Here is a 19,534-nt window from a genome sequence, read left to right as displayed (position 1 = left end):
AGGAGCTGGGCAAGGAGTGTTTTAGGCAAAGGAAAGAGCCAAGGCAGAGACCCAGTAGCAGAATGGTTGCTGGTATGATCCAGCAACTCCCAGAAGGGATGAGTGATTAAAACACAGGAGGAAGGGAGTAGAGGGACCAGGGAGACACAGCTGTAGATGCAAACAGGGTCCACATTCCATATGTCCCTATAGGCCAGGTAAGGGGTTTGGGTTGTATTTTCGTTACAATTTGAAGTTCCTTAGTGTTACTGCAGTTGAAAAGTTTAAATTGTTTATTTTATCATATTGATGATATATATTCCTATTCAATAAAATAGTATGTAATGCACCTCCAAATACCTACAATGCCTCTACTGATACAGAAAATAGTATAATAAGGAAAGCTGTCAATGTCTTTTTAATATAAATTCAGTACTGTATAGAACCTTTAAACTCTTGTGAATTCTGTGTCATCAAGGAAAAAAGATGGCCTTAACTTACTGCTAGAAAACTAGGTGAGTTTTGAGCTAAGACAGTAATAAAACTATCTTAAACAAATAATAGCATAGGTACAACAATAAAATAGCCTAATACAACAATAAAAGCACGGACACAATTTCCTCTGTACTAAAAATTTCCAACAATTGTGAAGTCACACATAAGTAGAGATTAAAAAGAACTATGGAAAAATGAAACTCTTAAATAAGAGGTTAAATGAGAAAAACAATTTGTGGTGACTCACATGGTTAATCCTTATCCCTCAATTCACATGTAGGTGTGGTGAGGCACCCATAAAAGTGAAGAGTCTGTACTTATACTGAGACCAGTGCTCCAGAGCACTGTCTCAGAGTGGCTTTGTAGCAATGATCTATGCTATTAGTATTCATCCTAACTAACAGATGAAGAAAATACTATAATTCTTTAAGTAGATGCTGAAAAGCATCAGCTATCTCACAAAATGGAAAGAATATGAAGGTTTATTCAAGGTATTTTTCTATTTAAACTCCATGCGGTAAGAGATAAACTATTGCTTTGTTTAGCTTTCTTGTTTAACAGTGAATAACATATTTATTCACTCAATTTCTTTGTTATTTTTGTCTGGAAAACATGTTTCTATTTTCTGTTCTCAAAAGCCAGTTTTACAATTGACTGAGACTCATGTATTTTTAAATTTCTTGTCTAAACAAACTACAGTAACAAAATAATATTAAATGCAGATATTTAACTGCTGAAAGTCTTTGTTATCAATAAACACCTGTATAATCAAAAGATCTCCTTTCTCTCTATTCTAACTTACCAATAATGTAAGTATTATAAACATATTTTAAAACTGAGAAAAACCTAGGAAATTTAATCTTTGGGATATTTTAATAGTCAATAAAAATGTAATCTGATGTTAAAAAATTTCTAGAGGAGATAATTATGACATGTCATTTTAATATTCTGCTGAGGTAATGCTTTAGTCATTTTAGTTTTATGGGAGGGAATTATGCTACCTTTTTATTAGTATCAACAATTGGCTTTCAGATTTTATAGTCATTATCAAACATACACTTGCATCAAACCACTTCTGATCAATTTCAATCCCTAATGAACTTTGCTTCTTTTAAGTACTATTCAAAACCACAATGAAATCTTTCATGTAATTCAGATCTGAAGAACAGATTTTCAAAATGACTCAAGTGCTGATAAGACTGTTTTACACCATGAGAGAACTTCAACTGTATCTAACTTCACCACTGCACCCACTCTACTAACAAATGCATGAACATTTCCTTCTTAAAGAAAACAGGCCTGACCTGACACATAGCAGATCCTTGTGTTTCTGATATATATGAAAACATCTCAATGCCTTTAAAAAAAAAGTTTGTTTTATCTCCACTCCATACACTCATCCCAATTTTGGAGATAATTTAAACTAAGCAACTTGCTCCATGAATGATAAGCACAGTATGCTTTTTTAAAACATGAAAGAGAAACCTATGATTTCTGTGAAAAACACCTCTTTAAATCATCTACATTACCAATAAATGTCTCATGTACTTTAATGTACTTATTGACCACAAATTAGAGAGAATATTTGCATGTTTTCTTGGTAATTTTTCTGTTCTACAGTTGAAAGTAAGATTTTAGTCTTCTCTTTATTACCCTTTAAACTAGACAAAATAATTGAGTATTTTGATTATTAGATATTACAAAATGACAATTCAATATGAAGGTCTTGAAGTAAAATACATTCTTAAGACGCAAAAGAAAATATAACTATTTAAAATGTCTGATGAATTCAGGTCCAAGAGAGGTTAGACGACTTGCCCTGTGTACATCCATCCGAGGTGAGAGAGTGTGTGAAGTCAGCAAGTAACATTTCTATAAGTGAACTCATTCCCATGGATTCATTTTAAGCGTCTACCTAGAACCTACTCAATTAGCTGTGGTGAAAAACAAATCCTTATATTCCATAACTTACCATTTTAGTGAAGGGAGCTACTTAATACAGACCACCTTAAATTAAACTTCCATTTAAACTAAGAATTAAATGGTCAACACCGTGGATATTCCTTGTTTATGGGTTAGATACAGTTTAAAGTTTAACTTTACAACATATATTTTTATTTTCACATTCATTGCTCATTAACTACTAGACTATCTAACCTAAAATCAAACAGTAAGCTATAATTTATAATTTCCAGGGATGTCTCTTTGGTGCAGTTAAAAATGGCTTTATGTTAGCAAACTGATGGGACAAGCAGCTCAATCATTTTCACCGTACATTTTCTAACTTGCGCGTATTTCCTACTATTTGCAGTTATTTCAAAGTATAATACAAAACCTAAGAGACAAATTCGTATACAAATACGTTATGTCGCTAAAATGCAATTTTATACCAGCACACATAAGGGTGATAACTATTAACATTTTTTATTCAGAGTGCTTCTGGGGAGGTTGCTATTTAAAATTAGACTTCTGAATTCTACCTTGAAAAAGAAAACCAGCATTACTTCTATGTTACAGCCTAGGGATCTGCATTTTAGCAATTTCCCCCTAGTGAGTCTGTTGCAAAGCGTGGTCAAAGTACCACACTTAGAGAAACTATGCCCCAGAGTCCCATTGTATTTGGTATTTAGGACATGAAGTGAGGCAATGCAAATTTGTATTCATTATTCTAGTAGAAGCTAATGAAGTTCCCTGTTTTGAAGAATACTTTTTCATTTTTTCCGAGAAGTTCCCTTGACCACATTGAGGAATTACAATCGATTTGTTCTGATTATCATTACTACATGAAACAGAAACCTCTTTGTGGCTGTTTCTTGACAGTCAAGGCACAAGACACTAAAACTTCTGTACACATATAACTGGTTCCAAAGAGGTGCTGATCACCAGCTGTGCACAAGTTCATGGAAGTACACCCAGCAGTGAATACCCAGTAGCTTTCTCTCAGCCTCTAGGACAAGAGAGGAGGTAAACAGAACCACCTCCTTCTCCCTCACCAAAGGGCATTTGGATAACATCGACTAGCTATCTCTGTTTTTATCTCAGATGAAAGGATAAATCTCCTCTTTCCTTAGGATTCCAGTTCTTTACACCTTTAACAGCCAGAGTAGTCTCTTGGTGAGTCAAGAAATCAAGAAGTTACTTACAAAGACTGCAAAGCACTCAGCCCTCGAATGGCTTCACTGGGTACTGTTTTCAACTGATTATTCTGGAGCGTTCTGAAAGAAAATTTTTGGTTAGTGAGTAACAAGTGATAGTTACCATTTTTTCTTAGAAAAATTCAGAGCCTTTTTTTTTTTTCCCAAAAAATATTTCCAATGGGAAAATGTAGGGGGAGGCAGAGGTGGAAAGTATCTAAGACAAGAGAATTGCAAAACTCTAGGAAGCACTTGCTATAAAGCCAGAAAGGAAACCTATACTGCTATCCCAAGCCATGCCCTAACACAGACTTGCTGGGTAATCCATGTTTCCAAGGGTGGTTTTGTTTCTGGTAATTAAGGCACTCCAGTTAATGTTCATCACCCTGGGTACTATCAGTTAATGTTAATTAGGAGCTATAACAAGTTAACTGGGAGGTATAATAAGCAAATCCGTTGGAATGCCTAATGCCTTTTCAAATTGGAATAAAGCAGAGCCCGGAAACATGGACTTCAGGTAAAGCCAATTTTTCCAAGCGGATGGTAGATTCCAGCTCTTAAGGAACAGCAGCAATGTCCTCAATGCATGTAGGGCCAGAAGAGAAATAGAGCTTTGATCATCTACTAGTTAGGGCCTGCCGAATAGATGCATAGATCCATACTGAAAATGAAATCCTTTTGATTTTTTGCCTGAAGTCATTCCTGTCACGTTAATAAAATGACTGCCTGACATGAATCATAACCACAGAATAGAAGAGATAAAGGTCCCACCTAGCTCACTGAACCAGAGAGGTCTAATGACCTGCTGAAGGTCATCCAGCATGGTAGTGGCAGAAGTGGGGGCAGTCAGTTCCCCTGTTTCCTAATCTGCCACACTCCAGGCTCCTGACCACTGCCAGGAATTTATTTCCTCACCGTTCGCTGGCTATATAAATTGTAGGCATCTGAATTCCCTTGAGCTCTAAAATTATTTTAACATTTGGAGCGCTTGTGAGCCTTTTTCCCTTTTACGGTCAGGTAATTCAAAGTTCTTACAGCTATAAGTAGAAACAAAACCCTACCAGTAAAACTTAAGTATGGGTTTGCTTCAATGCATTAGGCACCCAAAAAGCCTAACATTCAACTGTAATATGCTGGAGGTCAGAATACCTATTAGTTAGAGTTTTAACTTTTGTTATCTAGGTGCAGGGTTGCCCAAATCAGCCTCTAGCCTCCCACACTCCCCACTGGCCACTCCTTAAATCTTTTAATCCTGAACTAAAAGAAACTGTACTTAACCTAGTTCCAAGCATGTTGACTATGCAGAAAGAAAATACACAGCCAGCTGTGAAACTCTAAAATTGCATTACTTACAGAACTTTGAGTTCTTTCAACCCAGACAAGGCCTTTGGGTGGATAAAAGAAAGGTCGTTGCCCGCCAATTGTCTAGAAAAAAAAAAAAAAAAAAAAAAGTAGCAAGAAAAGAAGATAGTGATTCAGACTTAAAATTCCGAATTTACAAAAACCTAATCTGTGATTAAAGCTCTATGTTAAACATTTCTCAAGTCTATCTGACATTAAACGTGGACTTAAACCCTTGCTAAAATGATCCTGCGAGTCTTCCAATGAGATAAATGTCTCTAGAATTTTTTTTTAAGTCCCAATACAATAATTTAAGCAGGCACATTTTTATTCTGGTGAGGTCAAGCAAGCCAAAACACATTAAACCAAATTAAGTTTGCTATTCATGGTCACTCTGCAGCTTGCAGTGTTTTCTAAGGGCCTCATAAATACAAGACTACTGGTCAGCAGGCAAGAGTGTTTATACAGATTAGAGCAAACCAGTCTGTCAAGGAAGAATGCTTTTGGGAGGCAAGTCAGCCTGTTATCTCTGCATAACCAAGGGCAGCATATCCAGTGCAAAAGAGAGGCAAAAAGTGAGTCACTGAAAGCATAACTTTCCAAACAATGGCCTATATATTTTTTTTCTGAAGTAAACAGGTTTTCCTAAAGAAATATTGACATGACAAATTCAAGTGGGGATAAAAGTAGAATAAGGAAATGATAAGAATTCTTTGGATCCTTTTGTAAGAAATCTGGGCACCCAATTCATTCTGAGCCCTACTTTTCCTCCCATTTCCCTGCACATAGAGAAATAGAAGAAAAAGTTGAACAGAGGATATTAGGGAGAAGAATCAGGATGCAGGGCAGTGATTCACATAAGTTAATTTGTAGACAGGTGAAGTGAAGGAAAGTTTTCAAATGTGTACTCAAAAATGATGACTGTGTGTTCATATGATCAAACACAGGACACTCCTGGTTCCTGGTTCTGTCAGGGATACTCTCCTAAACAGCTAGATTCTGTAACTATGTATATATATTTTTTAATGCTCTTTTCCACACATGTCTCAGGACCACATAGTCACCAAGTCCTCCTTTAAAATTCCTCTGTTAAAATTTATAATTAAATTTTTTAAGTTTAAAAATTTATAAAACTTAATGTTTATGATCCCTCCTTTAAAAGGTATGCATTTCCACTATTCTTCCTATTCCCTCCCTAAAACCTCTGCATCCCTAAGCCTTATTCATCAATTTATTCATTCATTTAAAAATGAGTACCTAGTAAGGGCCAGACACACAACATCTTTAGGTTCCCCCCTCTCCTCTTCTAATCTGTTCCACTTATATATCCTGATTTTAGGGATACAAGAAAGATACTTTACCGGCCTTAAAATCTGAAGTCACTGTGGCCTGAAGCTCTACTTTTAGATGCACTGTTTTCTCTTGAAGTGGTGTTCCACTTATTAATAAAATGCAAATTGGCCTGGGAAGTGTAATCCTTACGTAACATTAACACAGAGGCGATTGCACTGAAGATAGGGGGCAGCAAGGGGACAGGAAAGCAAACAGCCAAAAGACCCAGAAAAGGGGTAAGTATGAAGAATTATTTCTTCAATGGCAAGAATAACAATGCTGGATTCTCAGGCAATACCACCAAGTTTAGCACAGTTCATGCTCCTAAACTAAATTCTTCCTAAAAAGTCCTTCCACCATGCACTTTGTTTCTCACAAGGCATCCAAGCACCTACATTCTACGCTGCATTGCCTTTCAACATTTCTCCATAACCCAGGCTCACAACAGCTTGCTTTGTGCCGTCAGCCTTGTAGCCCTTCACCTCTCAGGGCCCACCAGAAGTAAAACAAGGGACTGAAGAAGATGGTTTTAAGGCCTCTTCAGTTGCTTCCATTTTAAAATATTTCTCTTTAGCAAATCCTCTTGGTTCTGGACTAGCCAGCTTTACCACTACATTTTTTACTTATTTATTTATTTTATTTATTTATTTTTTTGAGATGGAGTCTCACTCTGTCACCCAGGCTGGAGTGCAGTGGTGCAATCTTGGCTCACTGCAATCTCCACCTCCTGGCTTCAAGCGATTCTCCTACCTCAGCCTCCAGAGTAGCTGGGATTACAGACGCCCACCACCACGCCCAGCTAATTTTTGTATTTTTAGTAGAGACGGGGTTTCACCATGTTGGCCAGGTTGGTTTCGAATTCCTGACCTCAAATGATCAGCCTCCCTCGGCCTCCCAAAGCACTACATCTTTTAAATGTTTCACCTAGCAACCTCATTTGCACCCCCTTAAACACCCAACTGCAATGCTGCTTCTCTTGAAAGCTTCAGTTCTTATACATGTGCCCTATGCATGAACACTCAGAGCTCATAAACTTGGTCACAAGCTACCGTCTACTGGTTGTTTCTTGTATATTAGTCTTGTGGGCCAAGTACAAATGCCTTCAAGAGCAGGGTGTGCATCTCAAACTTCTGTTACCACCCACCAACATGCCAATTCATTAGCTAGAAACTGCTTTCTCAGAAGCTCCTCCTTGAAAATGCTCACCATTCCGATGCCATAGCATCCCAAAGTCTACCTTAGTGCAGGCTTGGTACAAGCAATCTCAAAGGGACCCGTCTCACTCATTAAATTCAACTGATAATGCTCACAGCTGTAATGCAAAGTGTTTAAAAGGTCACATTTTAAAAGATCAAATTGCACCATAAGAGCCATAAGAGGCAGTAGTCATCTTTCCCCAGGGCCTCAGATAGCCCTGTGATTGCTCTTCCAAGTGTTAAAAAGCTAGAGTCCTCCAAAAAAGAAACACAATAAACAGACTAAGGCTGCTGCAGGATTCTTATTATTCTTTTGTCTCTAATACGAGTCTTCAATGTCCTTGTATCTATGGGGCTTTCCTTGAGTTCAGCCTATTGTGCTGGGCTCATTAAAAAAAAAAAAAAAAAAAGTATTTTATAAAGTAACAAAGAAAAGTAGCAAAATGCAGAACACCTGATTATCTTAACTTGCCAACAGAAAAGAGTGTTTGACCACATTAGCCAAAATATTTGCTTCCTTTTCCCAAATCTCTGCCCCTTTTATAAACCATGAGAAAACTAAAGTCACATAACTTCAAAAAGCATTCTCTTTCTCCTCTATCTTTATATAAATGACAAAATGAGCTCTGCATGAGGCTTATCCCGAAATACAAGCCAACGATCTGAAGAAATAAACACTGCTGGTATGTGGTGGACAGTGATAATGCCTTCCAAGAGGACACCCTACTTTGATTACTTAGTTTGTTAGAAGAGTAAACATATCCTGTGGAGCCTTCAGGAATGTATCTACCTAAGTTTACAGAGCTGCTGTGTTAATGAGTAACAAGCACAGCAGCTTGGTAAAAGCTCTGCAGCTTCAGTAATTGCACCCTCCAGAAGCTCTTCACATGTTGCTTATTTTATGAGCTAGTATTTCTTATAGCAAACCTTAGGGATGCTTCATGTCTAAAAGCTCAGATTCAGAAAAGTGCAAAGTAAATAAATAGCAGGGTTAGGAACAAAATCCCAAATTCTTTGGAAGAAAAAAACTATAAGCCTACAGTAGTTGCAGACACTGTGATAGTAACAGATGGTACACAAACATTCTTTCATTTTAATCATCTCAAGACAACCGCCCTGCTTTTCTGAGTCCCTGAGTGGTTAGGTGACTTGGCCTAAGTCACACAGCTGGTACATAAAGGAGCCAGCATTCAAGTTCTCTTGCCTGGCTGGCTGAAATACTTATCCACTTCTACCTGTATTGTGATGCCTCTGGTAGTCACCAAAAGATTAGGAAATAATTCTCAGAAAACGTGGGGCAGAGTGGACTTGGGCAAGTTCATAGCCTTGTCTGAGTATCAATAGCTGTCACCTAGCAGAACAAAGCTAGTAAGGAGAGACTAGGCATTAGGAGCTCATAACTGCAATTACAGAGAAGTTCCCAACAGACCTACAGTGCCATCCTTCCCATAGCCAAAGATGACCAGCAAGAGGGGCTGAGAATGGGATTACCTGAGTGCCCAAAGGTAGGTTATGTCCTAAACTCAGTGAGACTTGGTTAAGGATATACAGCATTCTGTGTTGTTTGTTTTTTTATTATTATTATTTTTATTTTTTTAGGCAACTCCCAAGGAAAAAGAGGTGGCTGATCTTGAGGAGGAATTTGGCCCTCTATTAGCAAAGACCAGCCACTTCCCATTCCATGCCTGGGTTTGCACTTCAGTGCTATAGCCAACAGTTTTCTTAGTTTCTCACTACTTCAGGATCTATTGGCTACTCCCAGAAAACCTTTTTCATTGACTAAATCATGTTATTTATATTTTTATTTTTGCCCCACAAACAATATTCTTTTACTATTTTCCAGTGTCTGTGAAATACTAAAGAAAAAAAAATAACAATCGGTGAAAAAATCAGGGTAAAAGTGGTATGGTTTTCTGTCTGTAGAGGTGGACAGTCCCAGGCATCAGTTCTTTCCCCTTTGTGTTATGTTTCCAAAAACCACAGAGAGTGTCTCTCTGCAAGGTTTCAACCCCATCCACTCTTTGACTCCTCCTGTTATCACCTGATGTTTTTTCCTCCTGGACTACTGCCATGAACTTCCACAGTATTCCTGCCTCAAACCACTTAATCTGAAAAAGCACAATTCTAAGCATTTTCCCAAAGGCTCTCTTTTCCCCAAGGATCTCTTTTCCCCTACTGCAACTTAGCACTGTTACTACGTCCAAACACACAATGCATTGCCACCTCTGCCTCATTGCTCATACCATTTCCTTCACCTGAAATACCCACAACTCTGCCCTCTGCAAACTGAAGCCTTGTTCAAGTTGTCCAAGTAGGGTACACCACCACCAGTATGAACTCATTATGATACCACCTTCCTTTAATTCCACAGGTACCTTAGACAAAGCTGTCTCATTGGGTGCATCTTAGTCTGCCTTTAGTTCCTTTGTACTGCTCTGATCTTCTTCAATGATCTTACGTGTCCCTCACGAGCAGGGACTAGGTCACCTTTATTCTGTATTCCTTTGTACGATCCCTTAAAAAGAGAAGACACTTGGTATTTGCTGTAATGTCTCCACTAAGCCCCATTGTAAGACTCTGGATTTGCAAAGCTAATATTACTACTGAAACGGTGAGAAAGCTTCCTGATTATCTTCCCTCTTCTGCACCTTTCTCATTTCATTTCTACTCCCTCAGTCTCCTAACAGGAAAGAAAGAACTACGTGGCTAAAGTGTCAAGTGCCAGGGCAGACATTTTCTTTCTTGACATATGCTGGAAGTATATTTTCTCAAGGAAAGGTGGGGAGGACCTTTAAACATGGGAACATCAGTCCACTGGTCCACAGTAGTATCTCAACACACGCTGTGTTGTGCACATGATCACACAGAATTAAAACAAGTCTAGCAGGATTTCAAAGGGGACACCGTTTACCTTAAGGCAACTCCCACTTACTCTGTTTGCTACAACAGTCCCAGAAGCAAAGAGAGCAAAGACAGAGAATGGAGAGAAAGAGAAAGGGCAGAGGAGAGGCAAAAAGCAATCCTCTAGATTTCCGCTTTCCCATTGGATTTGGAACCATTCCAGGAAGTGGCATACAAGTGACTCAGTGTGTAATGTCTCTGTGAATCTGTTTTGTGTGCATTTATTATTCATAAAGACCATGGATTGACATTAGGGGCTCCTTCCAGGGAAAGCTTTTTGGAAAGCAAGTTTTCAATAATATCCTCGACTCTTAATGCATATATGACCTGAAATTTCCTATCTGCTCTCCCTTCCAGCAGGGGGAAGAAGTAGAAACTGCGCTGTCTAAATATGGGGCACTGGTCAAGGGTATGTGTGAAGGACTAGGCCACATTTCAGATGGCAACCTGGGCCAAAGTTAATTTCTTCATGAAATGCACTGAGCTACACTAGTTTCTTCCCTTGGGAAGCAACTTTAAAAACATGAGAGGCAAGTGTGAAATACAGAATTTACCAATTGGTGTTATTTCTCTGAGAAATGCTGTGACTAAATTTCTTGTGGTCTATTACAGAAATTTCATTGTAGCCATTTGGCTGGAATTCTAGCCAAGAATTAGTAGAGTAAGAAATACCATGTACACACTAATTAGACATATGGACTGAGCAGCGGGGAGGGCACATGAGGATTCAGTGGCTTTTAGCAGCTGTTGTGAGGAGACATCGGGCAGAAAAAGCAGAGGGAGGCTACAGCAACTGTGCACACAAATAATAGAGTACTTTCTTACTAATGGCAATGTACCTTTCCCCTTATGGAGAGGTTGGAGAGTAGATGATAAAGCCAGAAGAGAGTGACCACAGCCTCCCATTCACTATGTTCCTACCTTCCCTTTGCAGAGGTGGTTACCAGATGGCCTGGTATTTTGCTCCCGTCAAGTCCTGCCTGAAAAGTACTTTGAGCACCACCATTCCCTTCTGAGCAACATTTATCTACCCCTCAGCAACGTTTTCTCCTCTTCCTCTTTCTTTCTCTCTCTCTCTCTCTATTTCTTTCTTTTTTTTTGAGTTGGAGTTTCATCCTTATTGCCCAGGCTGGAGTGCAACAGCAGGATCTCAGCTCACTGCAACCTCCACCTCCCAGGTTCAAGCAATTCTCCTCCTGCCTCAGCCTCCCAAGTAGCTGGGATTACAGGCATGCCCCACCACACTCGGCTAATTCTGTATTTTCAGTAGAGACTGGGGTTTCACCAAGTTGGTCAGGCTGGTCTCAAACTCCTGACCTCAGGTGATCCACCCCCCTCAGCCTGCCAAAGCCCTAGGATTACAGGTGTGAGTCTGAGTCACCGGGCCTGGCTATCCTTGTTTATTTTTACACCTACCTTTTTTTTTTTTTTTTTTTTTGAGATGGAGTCTCATTCTGTCGCCCAGACTGGAGTACAGTGGCGCAATCTCAGCTCACTGCAAGCTCCGCCTCCCGGGTTCACGCCATTCTCCTGCCTCAGCCTCCCAAGTAGCTGGGACTATAGGTGCCCGCCACCACGCCCGGCTAATTTTTTGTATTTTTAGTAGAGATGGGGTTTCACTGTTCTACACCTACTTTTGAAACCACACATAGGAAGTATCACAGGTGGTACCCAAACATAGCCAGTCTGCTTCTCCTGGGATGCCATTCTATTCCCTCAAGTGGGTGGATCACCGCAGTGCCGCGTATGTGCGAAGCACACTAGGCACAACCACCAGCCCATGACACTGCCTCCAGAGAAGGCATTTCTAGTTCAAAACTGAACTAAAGCATTTAACAGGATGTGAGTGACATTCTTTTATTAAATGTAATTTGAAATCATCAAGATCCAAAATTTTGGCAACTGCCTTTTTTTTTTTTTCTTTTTGAGATGCAGTGGAGTTTTGTGCTGTCTTCCAGGTTGGAGTGCAGTGGCATGATCTCAGCTCACTGCAAACTCCGCCTCCTGGGTTCAAACAAATCTCCTGCCTCAGCCTCTGGAGTAGCTGGGATTACAGGCGCCCACCACTATGCCCAACTAATTTTTGTATTTTTAGTAGAGACGGGGTTTCACCATGGTGGCCAGGCTGCTCTCAAACTTCTGACCTCAGGTGATCCACCTGCCTCAGCCTCCCAAAGTGCTGGGATTACAGGTATGAGCCACCACACCCGGGTGGCAACTGTTTTAAAAAGCAAAATACATACTTCTTAAAGTCCTGGGCCATATATTTATTAATATGTCATGGGCTATGTGTTCAGAACTATGTTGGCTCCTGTGAGAAATAAAGACTGAAAGAGGTATACTGGTTCCCATGTAGGAGCATTTGGAATCAATATACGTAACAAAAAACTATCATTTTTGTAGTACTTTTCATTTTCCTTGTCCTATTATTATACAGGTTGAGCATCCTTAATCTGAAAATGTGAAATCTGAAATGCTTCAAAGTTCGAAGCTTTTTGAGTGCTGACATGCATGACACTCAAAGGAAATGTTCATTGGGTATTTTGAATTTCAGATATTCAGATTTATGATGCTCAAGCAATGGAAATATTCTAAAATCTGAAAAAATGTGAAATCCAAAACACTTCTGGTCCCAAGTATTTCAAATAAGGAATACTGAACCTACTGGCCCTCAAAACCACCCTGTGTCATGGGCCAAGCAAGCTTATCGCCCCCCCAATCCTCCTGTTTTTTCATTTTTCTTTTTTTTAAAGAAAAGGAATATGAGCCTATTTCCTACGTGCCTTCCCCAAAGACCTACAGCACCTAAATAATGTAAATCCCAGGAATAAAACAATGTAAATAAACTAATGTAAATCCTAGAAACAGAAAAGTGTTGTTTGTGTTATTTTATTCCTTTTCTTTCTTTTTTTTCTTTTTTTTTTTTTTTTGAGAAGGAGTCTCACTCTGTCAACCCAGGCTGGAGTGCAGTGGTGCAATCTCGGCTCACTGCAACCTCTACCTCCCAGGTTCAAGCGGTTCCCTTGCCTCAGCCTCCCGAGTAGCTGGGATTACAGACACCCGCCACTATGCCTAGCTAATTTTTGTATTTTTAGTAGAGATGGAGTTTCACCATGTTAGCCAGGCTGGCCTTGAACTCCTGACCTCAAATGATCCGCCCACCTTGGCCTCCCAAAGTGCTGGGATTACAGGCGTGAGTCACCACACCTGGCCTGTTTTGAGTTATTTTCTACCATTGACTTCAAGAGGACCAGAGGATATGATTACTTAGTGAATAAAGAGGGCTAACAACTAACAGCATCCTTTATAGTTCTGCTTCGACACTGTTATCAGTATAATCCTCATCTGAGACAGCACATCGGAATAGTTCTACATCAACTAACAATGTACTACCCCATTTCTTCACATACTAGGGAAGACTTTTGCATCTTCATATAACTCTTACGAAAGTATATGTAAAAGTTTTATGTTTTAAGAATGTACATGAATTAAGAGACCCTTATTATGGAAATTCTCAAGGTTTTAGGATAGCTTTCCTTTGCCGAGAAGGGAGAAGTTATTTCACATATATTTCATATTATATATTTCTATTTAAATGCACGACAATGAAAGCCATAATGCTTAACAAAAAATAAGTATGTTTCTGCTAAAACTTGGTTTACAGGCCATCTAGAACTCTTCTACCTACTAAAGAGCTTTATATTCAATTCAAGGAAACTTTAAGTTCCACCCGCACCAAATTGGCCTTGTGTCTCCCACTTCTTACAGGAACCCATGGAATACTTTATTTTATAGGTAAATCAGTAAAAACCCAGGCAACAGTTACACTTCCTGAGCAAGGTTATCCTGACAACCTAGTCATTTACCCTCTGGAAATAAGCACATGCAATATCCGCCCATGTGAGGAAATAATATGTTCCAGCTTTAAAAAAATTTACAGCCAACGTCAACCAACAAATATTTATTGAGTTTCTACTACAGGCCAAGTACCCTAGGTATGGCAAAGGAGGTACTGAGTTTTCCCATGATATTTCTTTTTTCATTTCTTTTAAATAAGGACAGTTCATTAATCACAAACTTCAATGGAATTCCATTTTTATATAGACAGATAAGGTTTCTTACATCAATCAATTCAAAATGAGAAGAAATCATTTATCTTAATCCCTCCCTCCATTTCAAGTTCAAGAATGTGGTAACTGCCACCAAGGTCATATAGAAGTGTGACAACAGGCCCTGCCCTTCCTTAGAGAAAAGTCAATAGAGTTGAGGAGACAAGTACACACTGACACACTTGACGCACGAAAGAACAAGGCATGCAATACGCTGCTAGGTGGTGAGGAGTAGAGAGAGTGCAAGAGGGGCTTAGAAAAGGAAGATCAGAGAAGGCTTCACATGGCAGAAAGGGCTCAAATGGCTGTATAAACACGGGTAAAATGTGAATATAGAGAGGTACTCTGGCAGACCCTGTTGGTTGCCTACCTAACACCCATTCACGCCTTCCTGGCAGAGCCTATATTTGTTCAAATATCCTCTCGTCCACATGACTCAGCTCCATGAGTAAATACCAACTGACCTTAACCCATCCTGCTGGTCCCATTCCGGTAACTGGTTTAGGGATAGACCTGTGACCCCAGCTCTGGTTAATGAAGTGAGAGGAAGACTACCAGAAGTATGTGAGAAAGACAGTTCTACTCCTAAATGAGAAAACATTAGAAGGATGACCCTTTTCTCCTTCTAGGTGCTTTCCTGTCTAAGTATTCTATGTGGAGTGATAACAGGATGGTACAGCCCCTCCTGGGGAGAGCACACTAGGAAGTAGGAGAGAGCCTGGGTTCTTGATGACGTGGCTGAGAAACTCCATGAATCAGCCCTGGAATAGTTCTACCACCTTGTCATGTAAGATAATACACTTCCTTACTGTTTAAGTTACTTTTAATTGAGTTTTGTCACTTGCTGCCAAAAGTACGTTAACTGCCTAAATGATAACTATTCTTCTTTTCTTACCTAGTAATAGAATGCTGATTTTAGTCCAGACAACGATATACCCAGCCCAAAAGTCCTGTTTCCCAGCATCCCCTGCTGTTTGGCCATGTGAGATGTGAACAGATGCATTTGTGTGGTATGTTCAAGATGGCTTCTTAAAGGAAGCTGGCTACTGGGAACTATGCCCCTCTTTATTCCCTACTTCATCCTATCTACTGCTGAGGATAGGGTCTTGATGGCTACAGCTCCAGTACACAGTCATCTAGTGATCTTGACATGTAAGCGAATACACAAAGAACTACAGAGCAGAATATCAGGGCCTACATCTCTGCCAACTTTGTGGCACATCATAGTAGCTCCAGGTCACCAGGCTGCAGATTTCATATTCAGGTAAATAAAATACAGCCTGGTGTGTTTAAAGACACTGTTACTTGGAGTTTTCCATTATAAACAGTTAAATCTAATTGTAATACAAGAATTTAGGAAAAGACCTAAATTTGGCAAGCCACACTGTAATAAAAGCAGCACAATTAAAGACAGTACATCTAATAAACAAAGACTAGATAGGATAAGAATGTTTCACAGCTGGGTGCGATGGCTCATGCCTGTAGTCCCAACACTTTGGGAGGCCAAGGCAGGAGGATTGCTTGATCCCAGGACTTAGAGACCAGCCAGGGCAACCCCATCTCTACAAAAAATACAAAAATTGGCTGGGCACGGTGGCATGTGCCAGCTACTTGGGAAGCTGAGGTGGGAGAATCACCTGAGCCCACGAGGTCAAGGTTGCAGTAAGCTGCATTGCATTCCAGGCTGGACAATAGAGTGAGACCCTGTCCAAAACTGCTGTTCATAACACCACCACAAAGCAAGAGATTTGTTACATAAAATGGGAATCATCCAAATGATAAAGCACTATGCATTTATTAGATGATGGTAAAAACTAGATGCATTAATATGTAAATATTATAATATGGCAGATATAGTATAAATGGCAAATATAGTAGGAGTCTATTTTTAAAGGAAATTGTATACATATACTCGGAGAAAAGTTTGGAAGGATGTACAAAATATTAACCATAGTTATCTCTCCATGGTAGGATAATGGCTCCATATCTTTCAAATACGATAAATCTTCAAGATTTAAAAAACTGAGTATCCACTTATTTTTCGTAATTGTTTTTAAAAACAATTTTTTATTAAGCATTTTTTATTAAGTCCAGTTTTTATTAAGCATTTTTATAACTACGATTTTTTTAAAAAGCTGAATGTATCTGTGATACAAATATTCTAGTATATCTAAAATGATCATCTTTGAAGTATGCATATAGTCCAGACTAACAGGTAGTGAACAGGGGAAAATGATGAACAAATTCTAAGTCAAAGGTCCCACTAAAGCACATATTTATTGCGTTGAATAAGCATGGCTTGACTAAGAGTGGTCAATGTATGAAAGAAATGACTTGGCCTATTTTCTTGCTGGAAAATTGAATACCACTAGTAGAAAATCAAACACATTTTCATTTACTTATAGTCACTACTATATTTAGCCAAAGAATAGTCAGTATCGATTAAAATAAATAAATGAACCAGTAAACCATGGTTTCATTTGCCTCTCTACACTTTTGGAACCCCATGCCAAACACTGTGATACTGAACCTAGTCCCCTATGAAGTTCTGATTAATCAAATCCAAACTCTGATTCCATCACATCTTTCATCACCTTCATTCCTGGGCTGCTAAGCTATGGGACAAAATGAAAGATCTAGTTGGTTTCACTGCAAATTTATATTATCTAAGCCCAACTCAGTCCTTACAATTCTTCAATAATACTTTCTTCATTTCAGACTGACCCAATTAAACAAATGTTTCCCACAGTATGCCTAGTCCCTAGATCCTAGTGTCCTGTGAATAACTAGTTTCCTTCTGCCCAGCAGGTCTTCCTTTCTCTTTTCTTCTGCTTCCTTTGGGGACTTCTCAACTCCAAGCAGTCCTACCAGGATGAGTCCAAAACCCAGGTGGCACCATACCATCCCAAACAGAGTGCAAGGATAGGCATATGAGGTCAGTCTGGCCAATCAGGATCCCTCTAGGAGTTTTGCAGTGAGGAACACTTTTAGATATTTATTTTGGGTGCCTAGATGCAACAATGTACTGAAAGGTGTATTTCCCACTCTATGGAGACAGGTTGTTTGCAACAGGAAAGAATGAAGCCAAAACACAAAAGTAGAGACAACTGAAGCTAAGAAATGGAAAGCATGAGAAAACTCTTGTAGCTTTAAGCCTCGAGATCCAATAACATCTGAAGCCAACTCCACTTCTGGACTGTCTAGTTCTATCTACATGCAACAATAAATCCTCTATTATGCCTCAGCCGGGTTTCTGTCTCTTAAACCCAATAGAGTCCAGTCAAATGCAGTACAACTTCTAAGTTTTAGCCACTCTCCAAAAACCGCCTATTAGCAGTCCCCAAATGCCTGTTTCTCGATGAGCTTCTTTACCCAAAAGTCACTTTCACCAACTTACTGAAATGATTCCAAAATACTTAAAGAAGTCAAGGCCCTTTCTCAGTATCTAGTCATGGGCATCTTTCTCCAGCATGTCAGTGTTGATCCCTCATTTCTTTGTGAAAAACCTCTCCTCCCACAGCTCCTGGGGCAGAGTTCTGCCCCAGTTCTCCTGCTCCTCTGGCACTCGGTCTTCTTCCCACACCCTGATTCAAGTGTTTCCCAAGGAGTTGTCTTTGGCCTTCTTCCCTTTTCTTCTACCCTCTTTCCTTTGGCAAGCTCTTTCAGTCTAATGTTTCCAGTAATGACCTCAAAATAAAAGACTCCTAAATCTATACCCATGATATACTATTCTATAATCTATGCCCTTCAATCTCTATCCTGGACTCTACTCCTGAATTTCCAGATGCCTCCACCCATATCCCACCTGAACTCCACATGTATGTTAAAAACAGCATTTAATTATCTTCTCTTCTAAAAAATTTTCTCTTTCTGCATTGTTGCTAATTTTGTCAAAGCACCGGCAGACTCCTGGTAATCCTTTTTTTTTTTTTGAGATGGAGTTTCGCTCTTTTTGCCTAGGCTGGAGTGTAATGGCGTGATCTAGGCTCGCCGCAACCTCCGCCTCCCGGGTTCAAGCAATTCTCCTGCCTCAGCCTCCCGAGTAGCTGGGATTACAGGCATGCGCCACCACCCCGGCTAATTTTGTATTTTTAGTAGAGACGGGGTTTCTCCATCATGGTCAGGCTGGTCTTGAACTCTCGAACTCAGGTGATCCACCTGCCTCGGCCTCCCAAAGTGGTGGGATTACAGGCATGAGCCACCATGCCCAGCGACTCCTGGTAATCTTAAAATTCAGTGTTAATGATGTTACCCCTATCATCCCAGCCAAGACATTCTCCTGATTCTGTTTCCATAACATCTTTTGAATAGGTGCCCTCCTCCTTCTCCCTGCCTCCCATCTGCCCTAATTCGGATTCTCATAATTCTCACCTAGACGATTGCCATTGGCATTTTCATTTCTCCCTGAACTCTCTCAATTTCAAACTCTCTGCTATGAGACTACATTTATCGAAGGTCATATTGAACAAATCACTCCCTAGCTCAAAAAAACTTCAAGAGTCACTCAAGAGTTTAAACTCTGTCAGTCTGCCAAAATGTCCTTAGCCTAGCCCCAAACTCTATGTATCTTTTCCATAACTTCCTTTCAATAATTCAAAATTGCAACCAAACCAACCATTTTTACCACCTATCCCAGTCTCTGTCCCCATCTTTGCTCACACTCCTCTGCAGATCCTTGCACATGTTCTCTTGAATAACTCCTCCTATCCCTCAAGGCTCTCCAGAAATGCCATTGTTCCTTCTTGCTAGAAGTAATTTCCCTTCTGATCTGAACTCCCATAACAAGTATACCATCCCTCTCCCTTGAAGGCAAGAATCCCATTTGGTGCACTGAATGTAGTGGTTCAGGCAACAAAAGTTTGTTGAATGTATTATACATTGTCTAGCAAGTTCTTCCTCATTCCCCTTTCCACATCTATAGGGGCACAGTCAGATCTGGGATTGACACCTAGCTTATAATGAGCTATGTAAACTTGGGTCAGTCACTTAACCTCTCTGATGAAAAGCTCAGGCTATCCATCAGCAAAATGGGAATAAAGATAGCTCA

The 19,534-nt window shown here is 39.7% G+C and overlaps 1 protein-coding gene across 1 annotated transcript in view; it reads right to left on the bottom strand.

Moving 5' to 3' along the window:
• LGR4 (leucine rich repeat containing G protein-coupled receptor 4) overlaps positions 1-19,534 on the bottom strand; it is a 108,369-nt gene that overhangs the window by 22,342 nt on the left and 66,493 nt on the right. Inside the window, exons 3-4 of the mRNA XM_008003745.3 lie at positions 4,962-5,033; positions 3,618-3,689 (exon numbers count right to left, since the gene is read on the bottom strand). Of these exons, the coding sequence (XP_008001936.1) occupies positions 3,618-3,689; positions 4,962-5,033 (144 nt within the window). The remainder of the gene's footprint in view (positions 1-3,617; positions 3,690-4,961; positions 5,034-19,534) is intronic.

This window comes from Chlorocebus sabaeus, chromosome 1, assembly GCF_047675955.1.
Source record: "Chlorocebus sabaeus isolate Y175 chromosome 1, mChlSab1.0.hap1, whole genome shotgun sequence".
NCBI lineage: Eukaryota > Metazoa > Chordata > Mammalia > Primates > Cercopithecidae > Chlorocebus > Chlorocebus sabaeus.
This window is presented reverse-complemented; position numbering and strand designations above follow the sequence as displayed.